At 58.6% G+C, this 27,628-nt stretch overlaps 1 protein-coding gene across 2 annotated transcripts in view; it reads left to right on the top strand.

The window, feature by feature from the left end:
• The window catches only part of SORCS2 (sortilin related VPS10 domain containing receptor 2), a 489,049-nt gene that overhangs the window by 433,122 nt on the left and 28,299 nt on the right, over positions 1-27,628 (top strand). For both annotated transcript variants that reach the window (XM_045166262.1, XM_045166261.1), the window contains exons 9-16: positions 68-247; positions 5,606-5,752; positions 10,982-11,084; positions 17,767-17,843; positions 21,109-21,200; positions 22,284-22,391; positions 25,772-25,892; positions 26,730-26,863. In XM_045166262.1, the coding sequence (XP_045022197.1) occupies positions 68-247; positions 5,606-5,752; positions 10,982-11,084; positions 17,767-17,843; positions 21,109-21,200; positions 22,284-22,391; positions 25,772-25,892; positions 26,730-26,863 (962 nt within the window). The remainder of the gene's footprint in view (positions 1-67; positions 248-5,605; positions 5,753-10,981; positions 11,085-17,766; positions 17,844-21,108; positions 21,201-22,283; positions 22,392-25,771; positions 25,893-26,729; positions 26,864-27,628) is intronic.

Below are 27,628 nucleotides of genomic sequence, written 5' to 3'. Positions count from 1 at the left end.
CCAGGCCAGCTTCCCTCCCCCGCACCGGCCCCCAGCCCGCACTGACCCCGCTCCCCCACGCCCCCAGGATCTGCAGGTCATCAGCACGGACGAGAGCCAGGTGTTCGTGGCCGTGCAGGAGTGGTACCAGACCGACACCTACAACCTATACCAGTCGGACACGCGCGGCGTGCGCTACTCACTGGTGCTGGAGGATGTGCGCAGCTCACGGCAAGCAGAGGAGAGCGTGGTCATCGACATCCTGGAGGTGGGACCTGAGGGGCGTCTCGGGCCCACAGCCCAGGCTCCGCCCACTCCCCCTGGCCCCTCCCACTCCTGCCCCAGCTCCGCCCACTCCCACCTGGCTCCTCCCACTCACGCCCAGCTCCTCCCACCCTGATTCCGCCCACGTCCGCCCCGGCCCCTCCCACTCCCTCTCCTGCCCCTCCCACTCCCACCTAAACCCTCCCACTCCCGCCCAGCTCCTCCCACTCCCTACCTTGGCCCTCCCATTCCCGCCCCAGTTCCTCCCACTCCTGCCCGGCTCCACCTACTCCTGCCCGACTCCTCCCACTCCCTTCCCGGCTCCACCCACTCCCACCCGACTCCTCCCACTCCCTCCCCAGCTCCTCCCACTCTGCCCAGCTCCACCCACTACCACCCGACTCCTCTCACTCCCTCCCCGACCCCTCCCACTCCCTCCCCGGCTCCTCCCACTCTGCCCGGCTCCACCCACTCCGGCCCGACTCCTCCCAGTCCCTCCCCGGCTCCACCCACTCCCGCCCCGACTCCTCCCACTCCCACCCTGGCCCCCATCTCACCCTACAAAAATGCCCTAATTCAGGCTTTGCAGATCTAGAGGATACCATGCAGGTACTTTCAGAGCAAGAGAGAAAACTCGCTGTTTGTGGTGAAATTCAAAATCTAGTCAAGGAGCACTGTGTAACACTGCTCATGAGAAGAATGGAATTCTTTTGTGGGGATGACATGTTGCTGAGTTGAGGTTCAGGTTAGCCGTCCCCACCATCAACTTACTCGTCAGCCGTCATCTGCAGAGCCATGCGTGCCTTGAGCGCCATTGCACGAAAACAGGCTGAGGGACAGAGGGTGGGGCCATCCCATTGCTGGCCTCGCTGCCTCCCCCCACCCAGGACTGGTCTCAGCCCCGCTCTGTGTATCTCACTCTGTCCGGCTCTCTCTAGCTTCCTATCTCCGCCCTGGCCCTGCAGCTCTTGTCTCTGAGACTGGGGGTTGGGGCCTCCCTGCCTGAGATTCCCAGATCCCCCAGTGCCCTCCCTGGGGGTCCCACCCCATCTGTGTCCCATTTAAGCCTCCACGTGCTCTTGTTGCGTGATGCTGAGGGGCTGACCTGATCAGGTCAGAGGCTCTGAACTGGGGCTCCTGGCTCCCATGTGCTTGGATTCCATAAATGTCAGCCCCACACCCACAACGGCCCAACTGGGACCCGGCCTTGCAGGGCCACCTCTTGTATCCTTGTCCGCACCAGAGCCAGGGAGGGGCTCCCTCAGCTGATTTACAGGTAAGGAACCAGAGGCTCAGACAGGGTAGGCAGCCTGCCCAGGTACTTGGGGAGGAAGTGAGAAAACCAGGACCAGTCCCGGTCTGTCGTCCCAGGCTCTGTCCACCCTCCTGGCCAGCACTCCCTCCCTCGGTCATTCACCATTAAGCTCCTTCCTCGGGGAGCCCCTGGACAGTGTGTTTTCATAGTAGATGCTGGTGGTGGGCCTGCCAGACTCTGCTGTCCCTGCCGGGCTGGAGAGAGAGTCCCATGGGTGGCCAGCCAAGCCTTAAGCAGACACAGCCGGTCAGCTGAGGTGGGAGCAGGCCTCCCGGACAGAGCCGGGGCTGCAGCCTCCATCTCTCAGTTGTCAACAGCAGCACGGACCGCCTTCTCCAAGGAAGTGATGAATGTAAGCATTGGTTTACAGTGAGAACCCATTTGTGGGTTTACCGCCCCAGCTGGACACAGCCCACGGCTTAGGGCCATTTGCTAAAAGTTACAGGCAGGAAGGGCATGTCATTGACTCAGGATGAGGGCACCGCAGACACCGCAGTTACACGCAGGACGGCCTGGCCCTCTGTGGGTATCCGTACCGCCTGTAGCACACGCCCAGCTCCAGGCCCCATCCCCAGGATGCAGGGAGGAGTAGACCACTTCTCCCAGAATTTCATACTCTACAGGAAGATCAGCCCCCCGACAGTGATTCCCACCCTGTGAGTCAGCATCTAGAGAACACCGTGAGCACAGTTAGCCAGCACGGATGGGGGTCAGGGAGTGCTTCCTGGAGGAAGGGATGTGGATGGATTTAAGGCCAAGCTGAAGTTAGCCAGGCTTGAGGAACCAGGAAACAGCAATTCATGCCAAGGACCAGGCAGTGAGAGGCCAGGGGCACTGGAGGGAGCTCACGTGGCCAGCCCCAAAGCTGGGCCTCCTCCTAAGTGACTTGGCTTCTCTGAAATCCACCTAATGTGAGTCATGGGTAGTGGTTACGAGCACAGCTCTGGAGCCCCACTGCCTGGGCTCAAATCCCAGTTCTGATATGTATTTGCTGTGTGACCTCAGGGAGGTTGCTTAACCTCTCTGTGCTTCGGTTTCCTCGTAGTGAAACGAGGATGACAGTAATACCTTCCTCAGAGGGTTTCTGTGCCAATTGGAGGCACAGAAGGAGGCCTGTGTTTCCATTGAGCACTTACTCAGCGAGCTCTCGACAGTTTTCACAGCAGTGGCCCTTTCTGGGGATTCAAGATCGTGTGTGGGGAAGGCCTGGCCTAGAGAGTCTACACGTGTGCCAGTTGCACCATCTCCGTGGTTATCACTCATCTAATGGCAGATCCAGGAAAAATGTCTTGTCCAAGACATCACAGACAAACACGGCCCCGAGAGGCCTGGACTTTGAAGGGCCGTGAACTCACACCACTACTCGGGGTGGGCAGGGGTCGGGGGGAGGTGTCCTGGTTCTAGACCAAATGACAGCCCTTCTCTGGGGGCCTCCTTGTGTTGAAGCTTGAGTTAGGAAGCGGGATATGGGGGCTTCTCTGGTGGCTCAAGATGATAAAGAAACTGCCTGCAATGCAGGAGACCTAGGTTTGATCCCTAGGTTGGGAAGATCCCTAGGTTGGAGAAGGGAATGGCTACCCACTCCAGTATTCTTACCTGGAGAAGCCCATGGACTGAGGAGCCTGGTGGGCTGCAGTTCATGGAATCTCAAAGAGTTGGACACGACTGAGTGACTAACACTTTCATGGGGTTCCCCAGTCCTGTGCCCTGACCCTGAGAAGTCCTGACCACAGCTAGGAGACAGCCATTGTAATGGGCTGAATGTGAACCGCCCCCCCCAAAAAAAGGTAAAACCACATCGAGGCCATGAACTTGAGCTTCTTCGGGAAAAGGATCTTTGCAGCGTCACTAAGTGAAGGGTCTTGAGATGAGCTTGTGTTGGGTCCTAAACCCATGACAAGTGTCCTTATAAGGATCAGAAGAGGAGACACGGACACACAGAGAGAAGGGTCCATGAAGACCAAGCAGAGAACACCTGGAGACCCCTGAAGCTGGAGGAGATGAGGAAGGAGCCTCCCTGAGAAACTTCAGAGAGAGGACCACCCTGCCAGTGCCTTGATCGTGGACCTCCGGCTTCCCAACTGTGAGGAAACCGAATTTCTGTTGTTTGAGCCCCGCCCCCTCCCACTTTGTGATGCTTTGTCATGTCAGCCCCAGGAATCGAGCACAGCCGTGAGAAGGGTGGGCACGTGGAGCGGGCATGTCAGCTTTGGAACCTGGTGCTCAGCTGATCAGACCCACCCCAGGGAGACTTGGCCTGCTCCTACCTCTCTGGGACAGGAGGGTCTAGGTTATTTACTGCTGAGTGTTTTCATGGAGACCAGTTGGGATATAAAAGAGCACTTTCCATCAAGCCATCACTGGGCAAATCAGCACCGAATCTGCCCCTGGGACATCAGGGAAGGCGTCTGGACCCAGCAGCCTGCCCCCGAGCGATGCTCAGATGGGCCCAAGACAGAGTGACGTCACCACGAGTGAGAGAGAAGGGGCCATGGTCCTCCTCCCCCGGGTCGTCCCCAAGAAAGACCATCCCTGAAGCATCATCTGTGGAGTGAGGGCCAGACCGCCATTGCCATCCCAGACAGCAGCCTCCTATTAAGAGACACAGGCAAAGGGGGATGGACTTGGCAGACAGAAGATGGGAAGAGTTTCCAGCGTTTTGCACGAGGCCCACTGCAATCTCAGGAGTCCTCGTGAGTGGAAGGAGCAGAAGGGAACAGAAAAGCACACAGAATCACGGAAGAATGGCCAGGAATCATGGAAGAATGGCCAAGGAGCTGCTGTATGACTGGCTGAAGATGGCGGAGGGGCTGCAAGCCAAGCACCTCCGGTGCCTCTAGACACTGGGAAAGGCAAGGACCCGGCGTCTCCCTGGAGCCTCCAGGACAAACCGGCCCCCAACAGCTTTCTCTCAGCCCGTGGGACTTACTCCTGCTGGGCTCCCGGCCCCCAGAGCTGTCACACGATCTTGTAAGTTTAAGCCCCATCCGCCTGTCGCCTGTCGCGGAAGCCACAGGAAACATGCACACCATTCACTCAGAGTCTTCAGCGCCTCCCCGGCCTGCTCCCCACCTGTCGGGCCCTTGCCACGGAGGCCTAGGAAAGCGGCGATCTCGTGGAGTCTGAGAATTTAATGCAGTGGCGCTTGTTGACTCCCTTGACCGCCACGCAGAAGGCACTTACTGTGAATTATCACTGTTGCCCTGAGCTTCATCTTTGGTCAGGGAACTCCAGATAAATCCTGTAACTCCGTGCCTCAGTTGCCCTGGGTTCATGCTATTTATAGAGCAGCAAAGGCTGCTTCAGGCCCACGGGGGCTCCAAGGAACTCAGGCCACACCAGTGGGCCTCAGTTACTGGGTCCCAGGCCTCCACACACAAGGAATTTGCCAGAAAAACTCATCTCTGTAGAATCAGTAGGTTGAACAACTGGGAATTGCTGATGCTTGACCATTTCTTATGAGCCGACTCAGTGACTGACTATGGCATGTGTGTGGGTCACCTCCCTGGGCCCCCCAGGAACCCTGAGAAAGGGGGCATGGGGAAATTTGACCCTCGTCCAGGGCAGGCTGGGACCAGCATGGACCCCTACCCCAACCTCCTGTGGCAACCTCCTGTGGGGCTGAGCTGATGAAGTCCCTGGAGGGAAGCCCAGAGCAACTCCACTGGTCCAGGCCCTGTGGGTCCCCTGGGAAGGAGGCGAGGGACTGGGACTCTGAGTCAGGAGCCCTGGCTAAAGACGGGGTGACCAAGATGTGCACGCATGTCAAGGACCAGGGCTCTGCTCGCCGTCTGGCAGCAGAGGCTGGACCTGGGAGGACAGCTCGGTGTCGTGAAGTGCACTTGGAAAGTGGGGGCAGACAGAGCCATCTCCCAGTCAGAGCTCACACTGCATCTCTGCTCCCTTGTGCCCTGAGCCCCACTAACCTCCAGGGTGTACGCCAGCCTCGGCTCAGGGCTGTTGTCCGGGACAAACGAGGCCTTGCACACAGAGCTCTCACAAGGGGCCGGGCAGGCGTTTACCATCCTTCTTGTGCTTCCGTCCCAGGTCCGAGGGGTGAAAGGAGTCTTCCTGGCAAACCAGAAAGTCAACGGGAAGGTGGTGACCCTCATAACCTACAACAAGGGCCGAGACTGGGGTTACCTGAGGCCTCCCAGCACGGACATGAACGGGAAACCAACCGACTGCAAGCCTGTGAGTGCCCTCTCACGGCACACCTTCCCTGGGGTGGGCACCGGGCGCGACTGCAGGATCCGGGGTCAGAGACGCTGACGTCTGAGAAGGGGATCTGAGAGACTGAACCACCTGTTTCTCTGGATGTGGTGGAGAAGGCAGGAAGAAACTCCTTGCTTTACAAAGAGGTCAGAGAGGGGAGTGTCTTGGTCAGCTCTGGTCACAACGGTGCTGTGTAACAAACCACCCCAACAGCACTCACTCTTTCAGATCTGCGAGAGGCTGGGCTCGCTCACACACCCAGGGGTTATGATTTAGGAAGGGATCTGGCATCCTCCTCCTGGGACCAGCCCAGGCACACTCTGGGCAATAGCAGAGGTGCAGGAGGATGAGCAGAAACATTGCAAGAACGTTGCAAGCCTGCTTGTGCTGCACTTGCTAAGCCCTGTTGGCCAGTGTCAAGGGCCAAGCAGCACACTCTGCCTGTGGAATTGGGGGCGGGGGCTGGATAAGAGAGGGGGCCAGGACGTAGTCCAAATCTCATGATCTCCAAGCTGACCCTGATCTTCCAAGGGTGCCTTTCTACATGAATATGAGTGTAGGCTGCCCCTGTGTCTTGGCTGCCTTGGGGATGGGGGAAGGCTTTTCCTCTTTGTTCAGTGAACTCCTATTGACACCTGCAAACCCTGTCTGCATGTCCCCTCTACAGAGAAGCCTTCCCTGGGAAACATGCTTCTGTTTCCCACTGGCCTTGACTGGAAGCTCCTCACAGTCAGGGGCCCCATCCGTTGCTGTGCCTCTGTAAACAGAAAGAGCAATGGTGCCTGTTTTCCATGAATATTCATTCAACAAACATGTACCGGGACCTATTATGGAAAGGCACTCTTCTGGGTGTTGGGAATACATCAGTACACAAAACAGCAAGCAGTTCTGCCCTCTTGGGACCTGCCTGGATCTCTGCAGGGCCCCTCAAGATGGTAGGCACCCCACCTGACCAGCCAGTGACCGCCCCCCAGGACCAGGTGGGGCTCTGCACCCTCCGGACAGAGCCTCAGGTCCTCACTCCCTGACCTCACCAACTAGGGGGCTCCGCTTGGCCTCTGCATAAGCCCCCTCCAGCTAGCAACAAGGGATAATAGCACCTGTCGACCTACAGGGAGGATTAATTACCTGCCACTTGTAAAAGAGCTTCTGAGAACAGAATTGCTGTGAAAGGGCTAATTTTTGTATCATCGTCGACAAAGTTAAGCCATATTAATCTGTCAAAGCAAGTTTTCGCTAAGAATAGATTCTTGTCTGCAATTAAGCAGCTCAGCAAGGAGATAACCTTTCGAGATTTATGCCCCGGCCTTAAAATAATAAAACTGGGAGCCAGCTGGTAAGTGCGTGGCCGCAGGCAGTCAGGCCAAGAGCCCGATGGGCACAGCGGAAGGAGGACAAGCATCGGGATGCCCAGCTGGGCCCGAAAGGCAGGAGCCGCGGCCCCGGCTCCCCGGCGTCCCCTGCATGTGCAACCCTGGCGGCCGTGGGCGGGGCGTGCGGGGCGGTGTCCGCGAGGCCCTCCTCCTGGGTCTGTTCTCTGACTGTGTTCTTCACTCAGCTGTGCAGACTCTCAATGCACAGGGCTGGCTGCACTTGAGGTTTTACTTCTCATCGGAAAAGTGATTCCTGCTTATTGCAGAATACCTGGAAAATGCAGGAATGTATAGAAAGGGGAGTAAGTTACACCTGCAACCGCGTCGCTCAGGAGTGACGGCATCAGGCATTTTTCTTCCCCATCCTTTGGCTAACAGTCACGTTAAAAAGTTCCGCTGGGGATCCCGACACGTGGGATTTCTGAGTCTTCTGTTTTTCTTTTAACTCTGGGTCAGAAAGATTTTCCTGGGTCATATGACCAGTTCTCTGGCTGGGAAGATGACCTTCTAGTGACAGGGAAGTGAAGGAGTCTTTTTTTTTTTTTTTAACTGAAGGATAACTGCTTTACAGAATTTTGATGTTTTCTGTCAAACCTCAACACGAATCAGCCATAGGTGTACATATATCCCCTCCCTTTTGAACCTCCCTCCCGTCTCCTGCCTCATCCCACCCCTCTAGGTTGATGCAGAGCCCCTGTTTGAGTTTCCTGAGCCGCAGAGCAAATTCTGAAGGGGACTCTTTAACAGGCAAGCATGGATCAGGCCTGTTTTCAGATGCTCAGTTGCCCTTGGAGGTGGTTTTGCCTCTCTTGACCTTTGGGCTCAGAATGAAAACCTGTCCATTTTGCTGTCCGTGGCCACTCTTCTCAGACACTGGCTGAGCGAGTGGTGGCGTGCGCAGGTGAGCAGGTCCCCTTGCTCACAGCAGCCAGCAGCGTGGCCTTCCAGCCAGCCGACAGTCTCTGATGGACACCCCTTTAGGGCACCAGCTGGCTCCCGCGTGTGGAGGGGCCAAGAAAGGAGTATCTAGGGGCAGCGTGGTGCTGCCCCCTCAGCCCGTCACACCCACCCAGGCCCTGCAGGTACCCAGGCCCACTCTTCAGGACTGGGCGCTCAGCACCGCCTCCCCTGGCACCAGCCTGCCCTTGAGGTCTTCCCACCTGTGCCCTCGGTGGCCCTGGAGGACCCCGCCGTGTCTAACTCTGCGCTTCGAGAGCAGCCTGGTGCCCGGTGCGTCCCCTCCCGTCACACGTGCAGGTGCTGAGGGCCCTGCGGGTCGGCCTCTCCAGGCCTGCCATCCCTTCATCCGCTCAGTGCAGACACGGCCGGGCCTTGTGTCAGTGAGTCAGACCCCCGGCAGGGCGCCCCCAGCAGATCCAGGACCTGCTGGAAGGACCTGTGTGGCTCAAAAGGGGACCACAGCCCTGCCAGGGTCCTGTGGGCCACTCATGACCACAGGGACCCCTGAGGAGTGTTCTATCTGTGCCCCCATCAAGCGTCCAGCAGTTAAGACAGAGCCTCAGTGGGCTGGGGATGGGAAAGGGAAGTCAGGCCTCACCACTCCCAGAGATAGTGATACTGTGAGCACAGAGCGTCAGGGGACGTGCAGAAGGCTGGCTGCAAGCTGGGGAGCATGGCTACTTCACCCAGGACCTGGCACCCGGGACTCCTGGGGCGTCAGAACAGGGCCGTGCCTGGGCCGGACCTTCTCAGCCCAGGAGCGTGTCCATGGACACAGCAGGGCGGGCCATGTCCCTGCCGAGGTGCCTTCTCCTCCTGCCTCAAGCTTCCTTCTGCAGCTGGAGACTGGCCCTGCTCACAGAGGTCATGGGCACCCCTCCCCCAGACACACCCTCCCCGCTGGGGAGAGGGGGCTGAAGGTGCCCCAAAGTGTTAGGTCACCAACCTGCTTCTCAGTTATAAGAAACCAGGAGAAATCCAGATCAGGCTGCAGCTTAACCTGCCACAGAGGGTCAAGTATATCCTGCTCAGCCAAGCATTCCCCTTCTCTGGGGGGCTCCCATCTGGGGGTACTCAGTGACCAAGCTACCCGCCCACGGGGCCCTGCCAACTTCAGGCTGCCCTGGGGAGGGTCTCTAGCCCACCAAGTCTGCTTTAAAAATGGGGCTCTTCCAGCTCATTTGCCACATCTTACTTTATTTTTTAGCAGCTTGACTGAGATGCGGGTCACATCCCATACAATTCACCCATTTAAAGGGTGACAATTCAGTGGTTTCTGGAATCTTCACAGAGCTGTGCGCCCATCAGCACGGTCCACTTTAGACTCAAAAAGAAACCCTATAACCTTTAGTCACCAACCCCATTCTCCCCACCCCACGCCCTGCCCTGAAGTCCACTTCCTGTCTATAGACTTCCCTGCTCTGGACACTTGCGATGAATGAAATCATACAGGGTGTGATGAACCTAATATATATTTTAAAACTCTGGCACAGACCAATCAAGCTCCTCTCCCACTGGATCAGGCCCTGGGCACTTGGCCCGGATCAATATCCAATTTATTGATCGCTTTGATTTTTAACTTTGGATAATCTGTATAAAACGTACGCAGTTCACGGGCCAGAAGAAAGTGTTAAAGCAACATTAAATGTAGAGAAAAGAGAGATCTCTCAGATGGATTTCGGTAGATGGTAGAGTATGGAATGACCCTGGGAGGGGTGAGCGGCAGTCCTGGCTGGTGGCTGGCAGGTCACTCCCTGGTGTCGTGTCTGGTGGCCTAGGGGGAGCTGCATGGAGACCTGGGGCCTCATCCTAGGTCCTGTGGTTTTGTGTTCTACACAGATGTGACCGAGGGCTGGTGGGGCTCGTGAGTCACCGAGGCCTGGGGAGACTCAGGAGGGTCAGTCCAGAGGATACATCCTTTCCACTCGTCTACTCCCCTGGGCCCCCCAGTCCCACCCCAGGGAGCTGGCTTGGCCTCTACCATCTCAGCAGAGTAGGGAGGCGGGGCGCAGGCAGCTGGGGCAAAGACAGATGGGGGGGTCTGACGATGCTGGACAAGAAACAGCTGGTGCTTCCTCGTTCTGGGGGCCACCAGCCTGGTTTGCCTGGAAGTGCCAGACCCCCTGTCCCACCTGCAGGTTTCACACTGTGGACTTTGAACCAGGCAGCCCCAGCCATGGGAAGTTGCTTAAACACACTCTGCCTCGGTTTCCCCGTCAGCACAGAGGGGATGGCAGGACGGGTGCTGAGAGAGTTCCGTGACACGCACCTCGTGAAGCGTGTGGCTCGGTGCTGGCCCAGAGGTGGCCACCAAGCGACGTGAGGTGTGCTGGAGTGCTTCCAACAGCCAGTGTTTCTGCCCCTTCTGCCAGGGCACCCGCCAGGCTGCGTCCCTGATGTACTCTGCTGATGTTCGAGAGTAACCTGGGCTCTAACACACCCACCGTACCGCCTGCCTCTCCCAGAGGACATGGAGTTTACGGGCTGCCCACAGCTATCCCCTGATGCCCATGGTCACCTGAGAGGCCCCCAGTGAAGGTTCTGGGTGGATGAATGTGGCCATGGGTCGTGCAGGCTCCTGGAGTCCCGTTTTGTGGCCCAGCTCTGCACTCAGGAGCCACTTTGGGGAACCCACCCTCCAGCACCGGGGCCGGGAGTCCCCTCCCCTGGATAAGCCCACCTGGCCCCGACCTGCGGACCTTCACCCAGGGGTCAGCCTCCAAGCCTCCTCCCCACCTTCCTCCCACTCCTCTAAAACACCCTGGCCCTGCCTTCCCGCCCAGCCCCCACGGGGCTGCGCTCTGCCTGGGCCCTGCTTTTTCTCGGGCCACTGCTCCCCCCAGGCGCTGACCGCGACTCCCTGTCTCCCTTGCAGCCCGACTGCCACCTGCACCTGCACCTGCGCTGGGCGGACAACCCCTACGTGTCGGGCACGGTGCACACCAAGGACAGCGCCCCCGGCCTGCTCACGGGCGCAGGTAGGACGCCGCCTGTGCGGTCAGGCCGCGGGACTGCTCACGGGCGCAGGGAGGATGCCGCCTGTGCGGTCAGGCCGCGGGAGCCCGGTCACGGGCGCAGGTAGGACACTGCCTCCGCGGTCCGACCGCGGGAGCCCAGTCACGGGCGCAGGGAGGACTCCGCCTGTGCGGTCAGACCGCGGGAGCCCGGTCACGGGCGCAGGGAGGACGCTGCCTCCGCGGTCGGACCGAGGGAGCCCGGTCACGGGCGCAGGGAGGACGCCGCCTGTGCGGTCAGGCCGCGGGAGCCCGGTCACGGGCGCAGGGAGGACGCTGTCTGTGCGGTCAGACCGCGGGAGCCTGGTCACGGGCGCAGGTAGGACGCTGCCTCCGCGGTCAGACCGCGGGAGCCTCGCTGCCTGCGCGGAGCTCCAGGCTCAGGGGTGGGACTTGGCGGTCACAGGCCTGGGGCCATGGTGTGTCCACTGGGACAGTGCCATAGCATCCCCAGGAAGCCCAGGTTTCTTGGCACCTCCCCCCGAGGGATGTCTGCATGGTCCAGAGTGGGCAAATGATAGGTGTTAACTAAATGACTGGATGGATGGATGGACAGATGGATGGATGGATGAATGGATGGATGGATAGATGGATGGAAGCACAAATATAGGTGGTGGATGAATGACTAATGGAAGGATGGATGGACGGATGGATAGATGTATGGAAAGATGGATAGATGGGTGGATGACCAAGGGAAGAACAGATGGATGGATGAATGGAAAGATGGATGCATGGGTGGGTGGCAGGATGGGTCAAAGGATACTTGAATAGTTGAAAGAACAATAGTCCAATGGCCCGATGGAAGGATGGAAAACAAAATGGTGAATGAGTACATGGAAGGATGGATGGGTGAGTGGATGGAAGGATAATCTGTATCATGGTTGATAGTTATTGCTCCCTAAAGGAGTTTCTAGTTGGAAGAGAAAGACACGTATACAACTTACATAAGGGGAAAAAGAAACATACGTTGTGATTGTGTCTGTCTACCCCATTAAACTAGAAACTTATTCAGGGGTCACTAAATGTGTGCCGATCAAATAAAACTCTAAAATAAGGTTTATGTGAGTTAGAAGAATCATTGCAAATAAAATCACGTTTTAAAAGTCCACTGCCAGGCAGCGGCTGGCATCTGGCTTCCCTTTTACCCTTCAGAGAGGGGACAGCCTCACCAGCTCTCAGCAGCTCAGCCCTGACGCTCTGTCCACAGTTGCCATGGTGGCCATTTCTCCCCTGCCAGGCCCTGAACCCCTCTCATCACCACCGTGACCCTGAGAGGTCAGCTCCCCCACTTCACAGAGGAGGTAATGAACCTGAGGAGAGGGAAAACTTGCTCGCAACTTGCAAGGTGTCCTCCTGAAGCTTGAGACCCACGCCAGGCTCCTCTGGGAAAGGAAGTCCCCTGCCCTGGGAGGGCTGCTGTGCCCCTTGAAACTGCAGAGAGCAAGACTCTGGAGCAGGCCCACCAGCTGGCCACTGGTCCTGGGGGCAGAAGGGCCAGGCTGGGGCTGGGCACACCCAGGTGTGGATGGGGCGTGTGGCAGTCAGAGAGACAGTGTCTCTGCCCCGTCACAGAGCAGGGACTGCCAAGGCTTGGGCCAGGGCTCATGGCTGCCTGAACCCGGGGCTCTATCCCTCTTTCTGCTCCAGCACCAGCTGCAGCCTGGAGAATTTGGACCCCAGACCCTGGGCTGGATGACGCATCTGACCCTTCAGCAGATGTATCCCAGCCTGGCGGCTGTGTGTGAGAGAGTGAATGAATGAGTGAGTAAGCTAATGAATGAGTGAATGAATAAGTGAATGAGTGAGTGAGTAAATGAATGAATAAGTAAGTGAGTGAATAAGTGAATGAGTAAGTGATGAATGAGTGAAGGAATGAGAGTGAATGAATGAATGAGTGAATTAATGAATAAGTGAATGAGTGAGTGAATGAAGGAGTGAGTAAGTTAATGAGTGAATGAATGAGTGTGGTAATGAATGAGTGAATGAGTGAGTGAATGAATGAATGAGTAAATGAATGAATAAGTGAATGAAGGAGTGATGGAATGAATAAGTGAGTAATGAATGAATAAGTGACTGAGTGAGTGAATGAGAGAGTGAATGAATGAGTGAGTGAGCCAATGAATGAGTGAATGGCCATGTTGAGGCGACAGGGCTGTCCTTCCAGAGGAGGGAATATGCTTCTCAGAATGACCCAATCAGAACCCACAAACAGGCCGGGAGGTGAGACCCCTGTGGGCACTGTGCACCTTAGGAGGCAGGAGACCTTGGTGGTCAGGATGGGCATCTCATGTTATCCTGGAGCCAGGGGGTTCCAGTGAGGGGTGGCGAGTGATACAACCAGACAGAGATGACAGCAAGGAAGAGCTTTCAGCTTCTGGGCCTCCTTCTGCCCATCTGTGCCCCAGGGGTCTTAGTCAGTGGCTGCAACTGGGGCGGGGTCCACCTGCTTCCATGACTGACGGATGGGTGTCAATGACAAAAATGCGCATCAGCTTCGATTTCAGTGCCACTCGTGGGGTACCAGCTCCCACACAGAGGGGTCAGGCCACCTGTGTCAGGCACCCTCGGTCTTGTGGACTCAGGTCCCTGGACCCGAAGGCAACGGTGTATTTAAAATGCACGTTCGTGATGGCTTGAAACCTCAAATTCTTGACCAAAGGTGCAGAAGGCACAGTTTCAAATGTTCCCAGCACTCAAAAGTCTTTGAAAGCTCAGGACAAGCATTCCAGCCCCCAGGGAAGCTGCAAGGATCTGCAGGAGCTTCGCTTCACCGTGTGAGAGTCACAGAAGGGGGAGCGCAGGGGGTGGGTGGCCGCCTCCCTCTGCCCCTCCCTCCCTCCCCTCACTGTCCCCGCCCAGGGGCAGGATGCTGCATTTATACTTCATTCCACGGCTTTTTAACCTCGCCATGGCTTTCCCGAGATGGAGATGGAGCCATCCGTACAATGTGGGCCAACCAAGGTGTGAATTCTTTTACATCCTCCAGCCAGCCCTGGGTGTCTGTTGGGAACAGAGGACCAGAGAGGGAAGGTGGAGTGAGCTGGGCTCCCTCGGGCCCCGTCGCCGCCACTAAGCAGGGACCAGCTTCCCACTGGTGGCCCCCCATGGGCTGGGCAACGTGGCAGGAGCAGTGGGTCCAAATGAGGGCCCCCTCTGGGCTGAGTCGCCCAAGGCAGCCGGGGGTGATGGCTGTCTGTTTCCAGGGAGCCTCTGCGCGGATCTCCCATCACTCACCCCTCACCCTGGGACAGGCAGAGGCTGCCACACACCCCTCTTCTGCCACTTCCAGCTGCTGGGCTCTGGGCGTGACTGGTACCTCCGAACCTCAGCATCCTTAACTGCAGAAAGAGAGAACGACCTCTCTGGAGTTCGGCGGATGCCAGGCGTGTTTCCACAGCTCTCCCTATCGCTTAGACAGCACCTGGGCACCACCGCCCTTGAGCCGGGCTCCATGCCAGGTGCCTTCTGCTGGGAGCCTGTCCTCCGGGACCGTGGACGAGAGGCTAGACCCACAGCGGTGACTCCAGTGAGGTCAGGAAAGGAGAATTTAAGAAGCAAAGATGGGAACACTGGCTTCTAACCGCCAGGGTCAAGAAGCAGCCTCAGAGGGTGAACCCAGAAATAAGCGCAGCAGGCCAGGGTGCCAACTGGAACGTTCTGTCCCCGACTGGGCCGCGTCAAGGGGACGAGCTTCTAAGGAGGCAGCACAACACAGATGCGTGGTCTGGACTGAGGGTGCCAGTCCGGTTCAGACTCGGCCCTTCCCGAGCTCTTGCTGTAGGGTGGGCATTGCGCCTCCCGGAGCCACCCTGCCGGGTCCCAGGCCCCCCACGCAGCACACGCTGCTTCCGGCTCCGCGTCCGGGGGTGAATCCTCAGGGCCACGCAGAGCAAAGGCACAGACACCTCCTGGACACAGTGCCTGGGGAGTCCTGTGGCCGGGAAAACCTTGAGGGGCCGTGACAGGGAGCTCGGAGCACCCCCGTCCTCTCTGTGTTGGGAAGAGCCCCCGGGGTCCCCAGTAGGAGCCCTGCCTCCTGGTCCAGGTCGCCTTGCTCCTCAGCCAAGAGGGCATGGGGGTGGATCTTTGTAGCGCTTCTGCTCTGTTCAGGCCCTGAGGTCTTGGCCACTCTGCAAGCTGCGGGCCAAGGTCAGAAAGGAAACATGCATTCAGGGAGCGCTTACTGTATACCAGGCCCTGAGAGCATGGACGCAGGGCAGAGAGGCTGGGCTGTAGGGGGAGGAGGCCCAAGGAGAGCCCAGAGCAACCAGGAGGGGACGCAGCACCGGGGACGTCCCCTGGGCCTCAGTTTCCCCTCCCTATCGTGAGGGCCTCAGCCTCCGAGCTCCTGCAGAGCCCTCCGCTCTGATGGTCTGTGGACGTGTCCTCTGATGTCCCCCGATGTCCCGCCCCCCGCCCCGGTGCCTGTTAGGTGACTGGCAGCCTGACAGCCTTGGTAGACGAAGCAAGGAAAACAGATCGTGTCACTTAAAAGACAGACATCACTCCCCCTGAAACCACGGGCGGCAAATCTGCCTGTGAGGTTGTGCTGACCCCGCAGCCTTTGCTGCACGGCTTAGGTATTGGATGCACGGGTCCCGGCGTCTCTGTTGGTGTCTGGAAGGACTGGGGGGGTGGAGATAAAGGGCGCCCCTTCCGTCCTCTGCCCACCCCCTTAACCCCCAGCTGTTGCCTTCATTCCGTCACCCCCCTGACTGCTCTCAGCAGCTTTTCCTGAGTGCCTTGTGGTGGCCGGGCAGGTAGAAGGGAACCCAGCTCGGCACCTGCCCCTCTGCCCCAGTTCCCCTGACCAACCTCCCCTCCCACCTCGCTGCCATCGCCAAGACCCGGCCCACTGCCTGGCACACCTGCCCCTGTCGCTTGGCCAGTGGCATTCGTCTTTCGAGGCAAGGGGCAGAGGTCGCTTCCTGCAGGAATCGCTCCTGGATTCCCCTCCTTCGTGGGTCCATTAGCTTTCCCTTCTCTGCTTTCACGGTTCCCCAGGATCCCAGGCATCCTCGGCCCTGCCCCGGTTGCAGGGCGTCCTTCTTCCCTGGCTAGGAGGAGAGGTCCCTGGGAGCCAGGGCCGTGGTTGCTCAGCTGGCACCCCCTGCAGCATAGCACAAAGCTGGGGAGAGAGCAGGCACTCAACAGATGCTGATGCATAAGTGCAGGGGGAGGGGGAGGGGTGGAATTGATGAAGAAGAGACGAGGGGATGGAAGGATGATGGATGGATGATAAATTAATGAAGGGTGTATGGATAATAAATTGATGAAGGATGGATGGATGGATAATAAATTGATAAAGGATGGATGAATGGATAGATAATAAATGAAGGGTGGATGGATAATAAATTGATGAAGGATGGATGGATGGATTATAAATTGATGAAGGATGGATGGATGATCTAGATGTTGGTTGGACCTCAAAAAAATAGGCAGGCACACAAGCCCTCAGCTGCTCTGCTTGAACTGGCTTTGCCTCATCTCTCTGAGAACGGCCCCTCTCCCTTGGGACTTTCCACTGACATCTACACTTGGCTCTGGAGGAGCCGCTCCTGAGGGCACCATGTGGATAAGGCTGCTCAGGTTGCCGGGTCAGGGGCCTCTGGGGCTCCAGGAAGAGTCCAGAAGGGCTGCCGTGTCCTCAAAGCAGGTCCCTTCATCCTGGAAGGAAGCTCAGGTCCCTGGCTCCCGCACGATCACCACGTGGTCAGAGCAGAAGCCTGTGAAATCTGATATGTCAGAAAATTCTGCTGTCCGAGCCCCTTCCCAGGAGGCTGTCTGGGGTCATCCAGCTCAGTTCCAAGGTCGCCGTGACCATCCTGGAGCTGTGTCCTCCAGGTGACCTAAGTTCTTCCTGTCAGAGTCCACTCGGCCAAGCCTCCTGGTCTTCAAACTGCAGTCACCTTGGATACTAAGCGGAGATTCTTTGCCCCCACTCAGCAGCACCCCCAGATTAAGTCCTAGCCCCGCAGAGGCCCCCTCAAGGCTGGTGACCCACCTGCCAGCCTGGTATAGGGTCAGGTGAACCAGGACCCAGGAGGAGCCTGTTGGTCGCCCAGCTGACTTGGCGCCCACTTCCCCATCCTCCAAACGGCCCCCTGATGGATGCTTAATGAGCACCTACTATATGCTTACCCAGCCTCACACCTGGACAGCCCCACGCTGCCCGGACCTGCCTCTGGCCTCCCCTTACCCATCCCCCAGGGGCTACCTCCAAATGTAGACCCAGCCATGTCCTGCCCCAGTTTAAAGCCCATCACGGGCTGCCGGGTCCACACGCTGCTCCCCTGGCCCGCGTGGTCCCCAGCCACGCTTCTTGTTCCTGAACCCCGCTCCTCACCCGTGGGTCTCCTGAGGCCCCCACGCTCTGCCTGCACCTGGGCTCTGCCGGAGCTGCCTGAGGCCGGCTTTCTCTGGGCAAAGTTAACCCTTTACCGCGCAGACTAGGACCCGCAGTGGTGACTGCAGGCCTGTCGGCACCCAGGAGGGCGGAAGGCGCGTCCGCTGGTGGCTTTGGTGGCGTAGACCCAGGGCCCATCCACCACCAGCCCTGGTTTGGGACCCCAGCTGTGCTCAGACCTCGGTCAGTGGAAGAATGGCCAGTCCTAAGAGCAGCTCCATCTCTTCTCTTCTGGACCAGGTAACCTGGGCTCCCAGCTGGTGGAATATAAAGAGGAAATGTACATCACGTCGGACTGCGGCCACACCTGGCGGCAGGTAAGGTGGCAGGAAGGGGCTCACCGCACCGGGGCCCCCAGAGACGTGTCTGTTCTCAGCCCCTCCCTCCTGGAGGAGCTCTGAGACACGCTGCTGTTTCTGCCCCGGCCTGAGCGGCTGGACACCGCTCCCTTTAGGAGTTACGTCACCATCGGGGAAAAGAGGGCCCAGGCCTGGCTGGCCCCCACCTCCTGCTGCTCTTGCAGCACCACTCCTGGAGGATTCGTGGTCTGACACATCTCCCCACGGTCAGGCTACCCTGAACGTCAACCCAAACGGAATAACCGCCAGGGATGGGGTGGAGGCGCTGTCCCAGCAGGAAGGCACACGGAGACTCCCCGAGAGCAGGACATGGGGGCCACAGACCAGGCCCGGGGTCCTGCAGGGGCAGCTGCTGGGTGGATGGCAGAGACTTGGGAGAGAAAGGAGAAATGGGGAGGAGCAGGTTTGGGGGGGTCGCGGTGAGTGTGGTTCAGGGTCCCTCGGGCACATCCACGGGGTGGTGATCTGATGTTCAGTGCGCCTGAGAAAAGAAAAACAGGAAAATGACAAGAATCAGGAGACAGCAGTTATGCAGGAAACGGCCCCCTGGGCTGGGGGCGGGTGGGGGTTCACACTGTGAGGGCCCGTCAGCGCTACCCCAGCACGCGACTCAGAGTCTCAGACTAGAGGGGTGGGGGCTGCTGTCCAAAGGGTGTCCCACGGAGCAGGGTGGCTGATGGTCTGACGCCGGGGCATCCAGCCAAACCCAAGCACTCGCCCCAGGAGAGGCTCGGACCCCCTGCACTTGCTGTTTCTTTCCAGAAAGAAAAAAAAAAAAGCCTCACGTGGTCTGCCGACTTCATGGAGTGGCAATTTCTACCTTAAGCGCTTAAGAAAATGCACTAAATTTTCGTCTGTGTCTCCCCTTCCTGAGGATGGAAGCAGCTCTATTTTCAAGTTGATTTTTGCACCTCTGAGCCCCCCACTTAACAGACTCCTCCCAGCTACTGCTCTGGACAAAGACGTGAATCCTCAGAGTGCAGAGCTCACCTGCACCCTGGTTTAAAGTCCTGGCATTTTTTTTTAATAATATGCAAAAAACTAGGAATTTTGAAAAGGGCAAAAGAGATTTATTATGTTATAATATTTCTGTTTCACTAAAACTAGTGAGATATGTCTAAAACTCTCTTAAAGGTCACTGCCTGTCCATTTATTACAGAAACCACCCCCACCCTGGCCCCAGCTTATTAGATTTAATAGACCTGGTGAAACAGAGAGATGTATTTTGTAGAAACTGACCATAGGTATTTTCACAGTGGCCACTGTTGGCAAGCCGTTTGCTTAGGCTTCAAACTTGGAAACTTGTCAGAATTAAGTGGGAGAACGTCGGTTTAGGGCTGAGCCATGGTGATGGGAGGAGGGTACCGGGTGGGGGGCACAGGAGGGTGCAGGAGTGCCCGGGTGCCTGACAGAGTAGGGGGCGCCCTTGTGTCAGAGGCGGGGAGTTTACTGCAGTGGGAGGCAAGCAGGAGGCAGAGGTCAGGGTGGGAAAAAGGCAGGAAGACCTGGAGAGCTCAGGCTGGCTTGTCAAGGATGCCATGAGATGTCTCTACCACAAAACTCTGGGTATGTGAATTACAAATGACAGCATATACGCTGCTAAAGGGGCATATTTTTAAAATAGGACTTCCCTGGAATGATCCCCAAATAGCCAGAAAACATTTAAGGAGCACCCTCCAGAGCTCAGGGTGTCAGGGAAGTGGGAAAGACGGGGCGTGGGGTTGGGGGACCGCTGACTGTTCACGGTGCAGAAGACCAGAGCAACGGATGCGCAGACCCTCGGGTTCCCTGTGGGCGCTGTTTTGTAGTTCAGTTGCTAAGTCGTGTCTGATTCTTTGAGACCCCCATGGATTGCAGCACCCCAGGCTTCCCTGTCCCTCACCATCTCCCAGAATTTGCTCAAACTCGCCCATCCAGTCGGTGATGCCATCCAACCATCTCATCCTCTGTCATCCCCTTTCTCCTCCTGCCTTCAATCTTTCCCAGCATTAGGGTCTTTTCCAATGAGTCTGCGCTTCACATCAGGGCCAAAGTGAGTCTTCTCCAACACCACAGTTCAAAAGCATTAATTCTTCAGCGCTCAGCTTTCTTTATAGTCCAACTCTCACATCCATACATGACTACTGGAAAAACCATGGCTTTGACTAGATGGACCTTTGTTGGCATAGTGATGTTTCTGCTTTTTAATATGCTGTCTAGGTTGGGCATAGCTTTCTTTCCAAGGAACAAGAGTCTTTTAATTTCATGGCTGCATGGGGTTGGAGTCGCCTGATTTCCAAGTCCCTACTAATGAGGGTGGAATTGCCTGTGGGGCTCCCATGGGGAGACTGGGAGGCACCCGTCTCCCCAGTGGGTAGACAGGGCAAATGCCCCTGCTTGTCCTTGTGGGAGGCGGGTATGAAGATGGGGAGTCTGACCACATGTGAGGGTTGTGAGCACATTTGGGGCTATGCCCCCCTGGCCACCAGAGGTGTTTCCTCCTGTGAGAGCCCTATCCAGGTCTCTCGACATTTTGTCCCTTAAGGACTTGGTGGGGATTCATTCACTCACTCACTCACTCATTCATGTATCCCACACACACTTCCTGAGCCCTGGCACCTCCAGCCATGAGCTGAGCCAGTACTGGGCCACAGAGAGGACTCAGAGGCAGACTGGGCCTTTGAGGAGGTCCCTGGCTGGAGAAAACAATGACAAGTTCATGCAGTAAGCCCTGGGACAGGGGGCCCAGAGACTCCCCACACCCACCCAGCGTGGCATCTGGGAGGGCTTCCTGAAGGAGGTGGCACATGAACTGAGTCAATGATAAATAGAGGTTTGCTTTTACCAGTGGATGCTTATCCTAAATGCTTTCCTAAATTCTACAGTTTCTTTCTCATCCTCACGTTGCTGGCCTTTGTGCTGCCTGAGTTTTCCTGTAGGCAGAAACACTTGCAGTGTTTATTTGCATTTTGCTCTCTGGTCAGTGGTCTAGAAATTGCCATCAGCTTGCATTCATGCCATTCATCCCACACGTACTGAGTCTGGGTGGTTGGGGGAAGGAGGGGATGGCCTGGGGACAGCAGGAGCCCTCTGACCAGCCCTGCCTCAGGGAGCTGGACTCTGCTGCAGCCCCCCAGCCAGCGTGTGGGCAGTTCCATCCCTGGGAGAGCAACCCCTGGCCCTGAAAGCCCTCCAAGCCCTCCCCGGGTCCTGCCCTCAGAGCCCCGCCCACGGTCTGCTACAGGTGTTCGAGGAGGAGCACCACATTCTCTACCTGGACCACGGCGGCGTGATCGTGGCCATCAAGGACACCTCCATCCCCCTGAAGATCCTCAAGTAAGTCCCTGGGTGCCCAGCGCTGAGTGCGGCGGGGTCCCGTCCTCTCCACTTGGGAACCCCTCGGAGCATTCCCCAGGATGGCCCCCGTGCAGGACCCCAGGACGAAGGCACCAGACCCCGCCAAGGGGGTTAGTGCCAGGCTCTGCACAGTGTCCACCCCCCACCCCCCACCATCACCCTGCCTACCACCAGCACCCTCTCCCACCACCCACTGCCACCACCCACACCCCACTCCCCAGCACCCACCACCACCCCCCCCTCACCACCCCCCCACCCCCACCCCCACCCATGCTGCTGATAGCTGCTTGCTGCCAGGCCTGGGGAGACAAGGGGTGGGGAATGACAACCCAGTGTGGTCGGGTGGGCCAGAGGGAGGCCTGGGGCTGTGAGGATGCCCCTACCCGCCCCTCCTCCTGGGAGAGCAGGGAAGGCTTCCCAGAGGAGGCGACTTTTCGGGATGGACCTGAATTAGATAGGTGGAGGCCAGACAGGGAAGCCGGCTGTGTGTGTCCAGGCCAGAGTGGGTTTGGCATCAGCTTCAGATGTGTGAAGGGCTGTTGTGGGGACGTGAGGGCAGGCATGAACTGTGGACTTGGGAGGCAGAGCCCAGGGAGCTGTCAGGAAACCAGTATCACTCTAGTCTAAAAAAGATCTTTCTGCATGGCAAGCTGGCAACACTGATACGCCACCCTGGGGGCATAAGCTCCCACACGTGACCCTGCAGACCCTGGGCTGGGCTTGGGCACTGGGGAGGGCTGACCTGGATGTTTCCAAGACCTGGATAACGGCAATCCAGGGGATCTCAGGCCACACCCCCAGGGCTCCTTGACTGTAGTGTCCCTGAGCAGACATGGGTGCCACCTGGTGCTGGCAGGTGGCTGCCGTCCTATGAGAGTGTGAGGGCAGGGGCCCAGTCGCGCTGGGGACACTGGACTGGCCCTGGGGTTGGTCACTGCCCCTGCCAGTTCGCCCAGCCGCCTCAGCTCGACAGCTCTGGTCCCTGGGCGTGGGCAGGGCTGGGCCTGACAAGGCAGCTGGCCCTGGACGCAGACTGTCCCCAGCTGCCCCTTCTCTTGGCAGGTTCAGCGTGGACGAGGGCCTCACCTGGAGCACGCACAACTTCACCAGCACCTCCGTGTTTGTGGATGGGCTGCTGAGTGAGCCAGGGGACGAGACGCTGGTCATGACGTGAGTGCCCACGGGAGGTGGGCAGGCAGGTCAGAGCCGAACCCCAGGCGGGCCGTGGCGGAGGGCCCCTCAGGCCCTGCTGCTCTAGGCGGGTTCAGCACTGCCCCCCGCCTCCCTCCCCATCCTCCCCACTCTCACCCCCATCGTCACACCCGCCTCCTTGTCTCTTACCATCCTCTGCGTCCTCTCACCCTCTGCCACTGGGAGGTGGCCACTCTTCCCTAACCAAGAACATCTGTCATCTGCCCAGGATCACTGGGTTGGTGAGGGGTGGGACTAAGAGGCAAGGGTCAGCCCTGGATCACTGCCCACTTGGCCCTTTGAGATTGTGATTCTGTCGATGGTGAAGGTGATGGATCAGGAAGATCCGCTGGAGGAGGGAAAGGCTACCCACTTCAGTATTCTTGAGCTTCCCTTGTGGCTCAGCTGGTAAAGAATCCACCTGCAATGAGGGCAAACTAGGTTTGATCCCTGGGTTGGGAAGATCCCCAGGAGAAGGGAAAGGCTACCCACTCCAGTATTCTGGCCTGGAGAATTCCATGGACTGTATAGTCCATGGGGTCACAAAGAGTCGAACATGACTGGAGTGATTTTTCACTTTCCGACTTTCAGAAGGTGATTCCAATGGTAAAGAATCTGCCTGTGATGTGGGAGACGCCAGTCCGATCCCTGGGTCAGGAAGAGCCCCTGGAGAAGGGAATGAGTACCTACTCTCGGACACGACTGAGTGATTAACACTTTCACTTTCACACACACATTAAAGGCACTAACTTCCTAAAACTCAGAGTTAGCCAGATGCCAGCTATTTCTCAAAGTATGAGCTGAACGTTTAGGCTTCATAAAAGGCAGGACTTCAGAGACACGGAGGGGATTAGTTAGATCAAGTGAACCAGCCTCTTTTCAGAGACTTCCCAGGTGGGGCTTGGGCAGCCCGCGCAGGAGTTCGCGGTGGTCACACTCCGGCCAGTGCGTGTTTCCCGGGCCAGGCATCAGAGCCCCAAAGCCACCAGCTGGGAGACTGATCCCGCTCCCCAGGAGGTGGGCCACGGCCGTGCCATCCTGAGGGGTCCCTGGCCTCAGTCTCCTTGTCAGTAAGGTGGGAATACTAACAGCACGCCCCCTGGGGTGGTGAGGAGGAGTGGATGGGGGGGCGGGTGTCTGGCAGGGGCAGAGGACACACCGGCAGTCACCGCTGCGGTCACCTCCATCATAACACGGCTTCCAGAAGAGCGGGAGACAGGCTCAGGCTGTGGAGGGCCTGGAGTGGGTGAGTGAGTGAAAGTCGCTCATTCCTGTCCGACTCTTTGCGACCCCATGGACTGTTCAGTCCATGGAGTTCTCCAGGCTGGAGTACAGGAGTGAAGATGTCCCTTAAGGACATCCCTTCAATGAGCTAAGACCCTCATGCCCCATTTAAGTAACAACCCAGCTGGCTCTGCTTGGGAGATGGGGTTGCCGTGGCAGACAGTCCCCATGTAGTGAGACTCCCAGGGAGGGGACTGTCCCCGCCAGGATGGGAGTCAGGACAGCGGACCAGCGGGACACCTTCATGACCACCGTCATCACCCCCATTTGGGCCGCCCACGACCTCTCTGTCGGGAGCCCCTCTGAGAGCTGCTGGACCAAGTGGAGGAGAAGCGGGCCATTTGGTCCATGCTGGGCCACGTCCACCAGCAGCAGGAGAGGCCCAGGCTGGGGTGACGGGGGAGCTCACGCCTCGGGTAGCAGAAAAGCAGGATAGATTATGGCAGCTGAACACGATTGGGTGAGAGGCTCAGGCTGGAAGGAGGACCGCAGGGTGTCTCCAGATACCAGGGCTGCCCGTGGGCAGGCAGGAAGGAAGGCAGGAAGGTGGAGAGCGATCAGGCCTCTCAGAGCCCCGGACGGGGAGGTGGACCACAGAGCGGGGAGCCAGGCCAAGGCAGAGGGAGGCTGCAAGGACCAGAAGAGGCCCCTGTAGAGGCTCGGGGTCTCGTCTGTGAAGTAAAGATCACAGTATCTGCTTCTGGGGACGGTTGGGGCAAGGAGGTAATGTGTGTGCGTGTGAGGACCTCCGAGCATGTGTGTCGGGGGTGTGTGTGTAAGAGTGAGTGTGGGTGTGCATGTGTGTCTATGAACCTTCTACAACCAAGTGTCCTACACAAACCATCGCCAATCCACCATGGGTCCCAAAAGCCCAGTGTCATTGTCCCCATCTTAAAGCCAAGGAAACTGAGGTACAGAGAGGAACGGACATGCCAAAGGTCACAGACAAGTAAACAGGTGTCAACCCAGGCTTGTCTGGCTCCGAGGTGTCCTTTGGAGCCAGAACTCCTCTTCCGGTATCAGCCTCAGATATGCAGAGCCAGCCATCATGTCCCCCAGAAAACACTCCAGGACCCTTCTCAACGACCCTCCTAGATTGGGGTTTGTGCCCTTTAGACCACAACTGACTTCCCCAAGTATCCAGCTCCTACCCGTGAGCCTGGAATGGGGACCAAGGCCGGAGTGAGTACATCAGCTCCTCCATCCAGGCACTCAACCTCTGGTAATATGGCCGGGGTCCTATAGGGTGAACTGGAGAAGGACCAGAGAAGTGCAGGCTGGGCTTCTGGAGCCCAAGTGTGAGGTGCTGGGAGGAAACCCCTTAAGCAGCAGCCTTCTCGGAGAGCGAGGGATCTGGGCATCGCATGATAGGCACTCATGACAGCTGTGGGCCAAGAAGTGGCACAAACATGCTGTGTGACCTTAAGCAAGCTATGCAGCCTCTCTGTGCCTCAGTTTTCCTTTCTGTAAAGTGGGCTGTGGTGAGGATTTAGACCAAGCAGCATGCAAACACACTGCTCCCAGCCCGCTCTGAGCCGGGGGATGACTCCCTACCTCTCCATGGATTGTCCGGTCTGCTTGGGGGGAAATTCTGTGGCCCAGCTATGCAGAGGGAGCTGGGTTTCTGCCGCATGAGCCCCCTGGTATGGACAGGCCGACAGAGGCAGGGACGCGGGCGGGGAGAAGCCAGACAGCACAGAACGCAGACACCCGACCACGAGTCATCCTGAGAAACAGTTCTGCCAGGACCAGCCTGGCCACTGAGGGAGGGCCGGGCTCCTGACCCCACTGTGCCCGCGTCCTCGTCCGTGGGGGGCACCTGGGATGGCCCACAGCAGCGCCATCCACAAGACGTAGATAACGGGCGATGGCGGTGGGAACGCTTGATGCTGATGCCCATAGGCCTGCAGCCTGCCCAGCCCAGTGCAGGGTCCATCCTGGGGCTGCCCGGCGGGGGCAGGGGAGAGACCGCTGGACCCACTGGGAAAGTGTGGGTGGAAGCCGCAGGGGACTGGGGGGCGCCTGGGGGGCTGGCTGGACCAAGGCGGTTTCCCGCCCCCTCCTTCCCTCCCCAGCGTCTTCGGCCACATCAGCTTCCGCTCGGACTGGGAGCTGGTCAAGGTGGACTTCCGGCCCTGGTTCTCCAGGCGGTGCAGCGAGGATGACTACAGCTCCTGGGACCTCACCAACCTGCAGGTGGGCCCGGCCCCGCGCAGGGCACCCCCTCTGCCCGCAAACCCCGTCCTGCCAGGCTGCCGGCCTCCCCCGGATGTGGGTCCTCCAGTTGGGCGTGCTGGCCCTTCTGGGCGGCCTGAGCCAGGGTCTGCGGGTACACCCAGGGGCACAGGGGCACAGGCCCGACCCAGCCCGAAGCCAGCTGTGCTCGGGATCCCGGATTTGCGGGATGGAGGGAAGGTAGCAGGGCTCAGGTATCACACACTGGGTAACACCAATGATCTGGGACAGCCCCCACGCTGTAATCTCAGACACACAAAACTTCCTACAGCAAAATGAGGAATATTCACACGGAGGGGAATACGTGAGGACCAGAAATGGTCTTCCGCTGCAGTTCGGGTTGGGTGCTCAGGATTTCAGAGTGGAGGGGCCCAGAATCGCTGGGGTTGGGGGGTGCCCACAGCTGTATCTGCGTAGTGCCTGTTCACACCGGTGTGTCCTGCTCAGATTGTTGGCTGAACACCTGCTGTGTGGCCCCTGAGGCCTGGAGGCTGTGGCTCGTCCCAGCCTCACAGGGCCCACCTGAAACCCTCAGGCCTGAGGATTGCACGGGGCCTCTCTTCCGGGGCCTGAGGCCCCCTCAGAGCCCAGCAGGGCCAGGTACACAGCACTCAGTGAGTGCTGGGGGGTTGGACAGGGGCTGGGCTGCCCCGGGTCAGCGTCAGGCACACACACAGCCCTGCCCCTGGGCCCCGATTTCCTGCCCCGATGCCCACCTGGGCCGGGGGAATAAGGAACGGGCCAGACCAGCAGTGGGAGCCACAGCGGGGCGGCCCCTCACCCCGCGTCCCCCCGCAGGGTGACCGCTGCGTCATGGGCCAGCAGAGGAGCTTCCGCAGGAGGAAGCCCGCGTCCTGGTGCGTCACGGGCCGCAGCTTCACGGCAGCGCTCACGGCCCGCGTGTGCCCGTGCCGGGCCTCGGACTTCCTCTGGTGAGGGTCCCACTCTGCCCCAGCCCTGGGGGTGGGTGGGGGGCGGGGGGGTGCTGCTTGAGTGACCCTGTGGCCGCCGCCCTGCGGGCAACCTGAGAGCCGCGCTCCAGCACGGCCCCCTTATTCTGGGCCCGATCACCCAGCCACCCGGTCCGGCCCACATTCAAGAATCCATGGGTGTCCTTTCCAAGCCGGCAGGGGCGGCCTGCTCCCAGGAGGGCAGGAACACAGAGGAAGACGGAGGGCAGCATGGGGAGCCAGGGCAGCCAGCAACCCCCTCCACCATCCAGAGACCTGCCTGGAAACCCCCTGACCACCCCCCGCCCCACCGCCCCGCTCAAGGACTCCTGTGCTTGCCCACCACCCACATGAGAATGTCCGAGTTCTGGAAGCTGGCTCCCTCCCCAGCCATCCTCGCCCTTCCTCGTCCTGCCATTCCCACCTGCGTCTCCCGGCTCTGGCGCTGAAGGGGCTGGACCCCACCTGCAGTGCCCTTCCCCCTCCTCCCCTGGTTATCTCTTGATCTTCCATTGAGAGTCAGCTACCTCCTCCAGGCAGCCCTCCAGGATGCCCAGGCTGGGTTCAGTGCTCCGCTGTAATTTCCCAGAATCCCCTTTGCATCCCTTCTCACCCGGAACGTAACCATCAGCTTTCAGTCCTTCTCCCCTCTGGGACGGGGCCTGTGGATCTGCCTCTGTGTGTCCTTGCTGTGGGGCACCTACCCTGGGCTGGCTCGCACCCCCGCCACTGCCCGTCTCCTGACCG

The sequence above is a fragment of the Bubalus bubalis genome, chromosome 7 (genome assembly GCF_019923935.1).
Source record: "Bubalus bubalis isolate 160015118507 breed Murrah chromosome 7, NDDB_SH_1, whole genome shotgun sequence".
NCBI lineage: Eukaryota > Metazoa > Chordata > Mammalia > Artiodactyla > Bovidae > Bubalus > Bubalus bubalis.
Note: the sequence above shows the minus strand (reverse complement) of the source record. Positions and strands in the feature narration are given on the sequence as shown.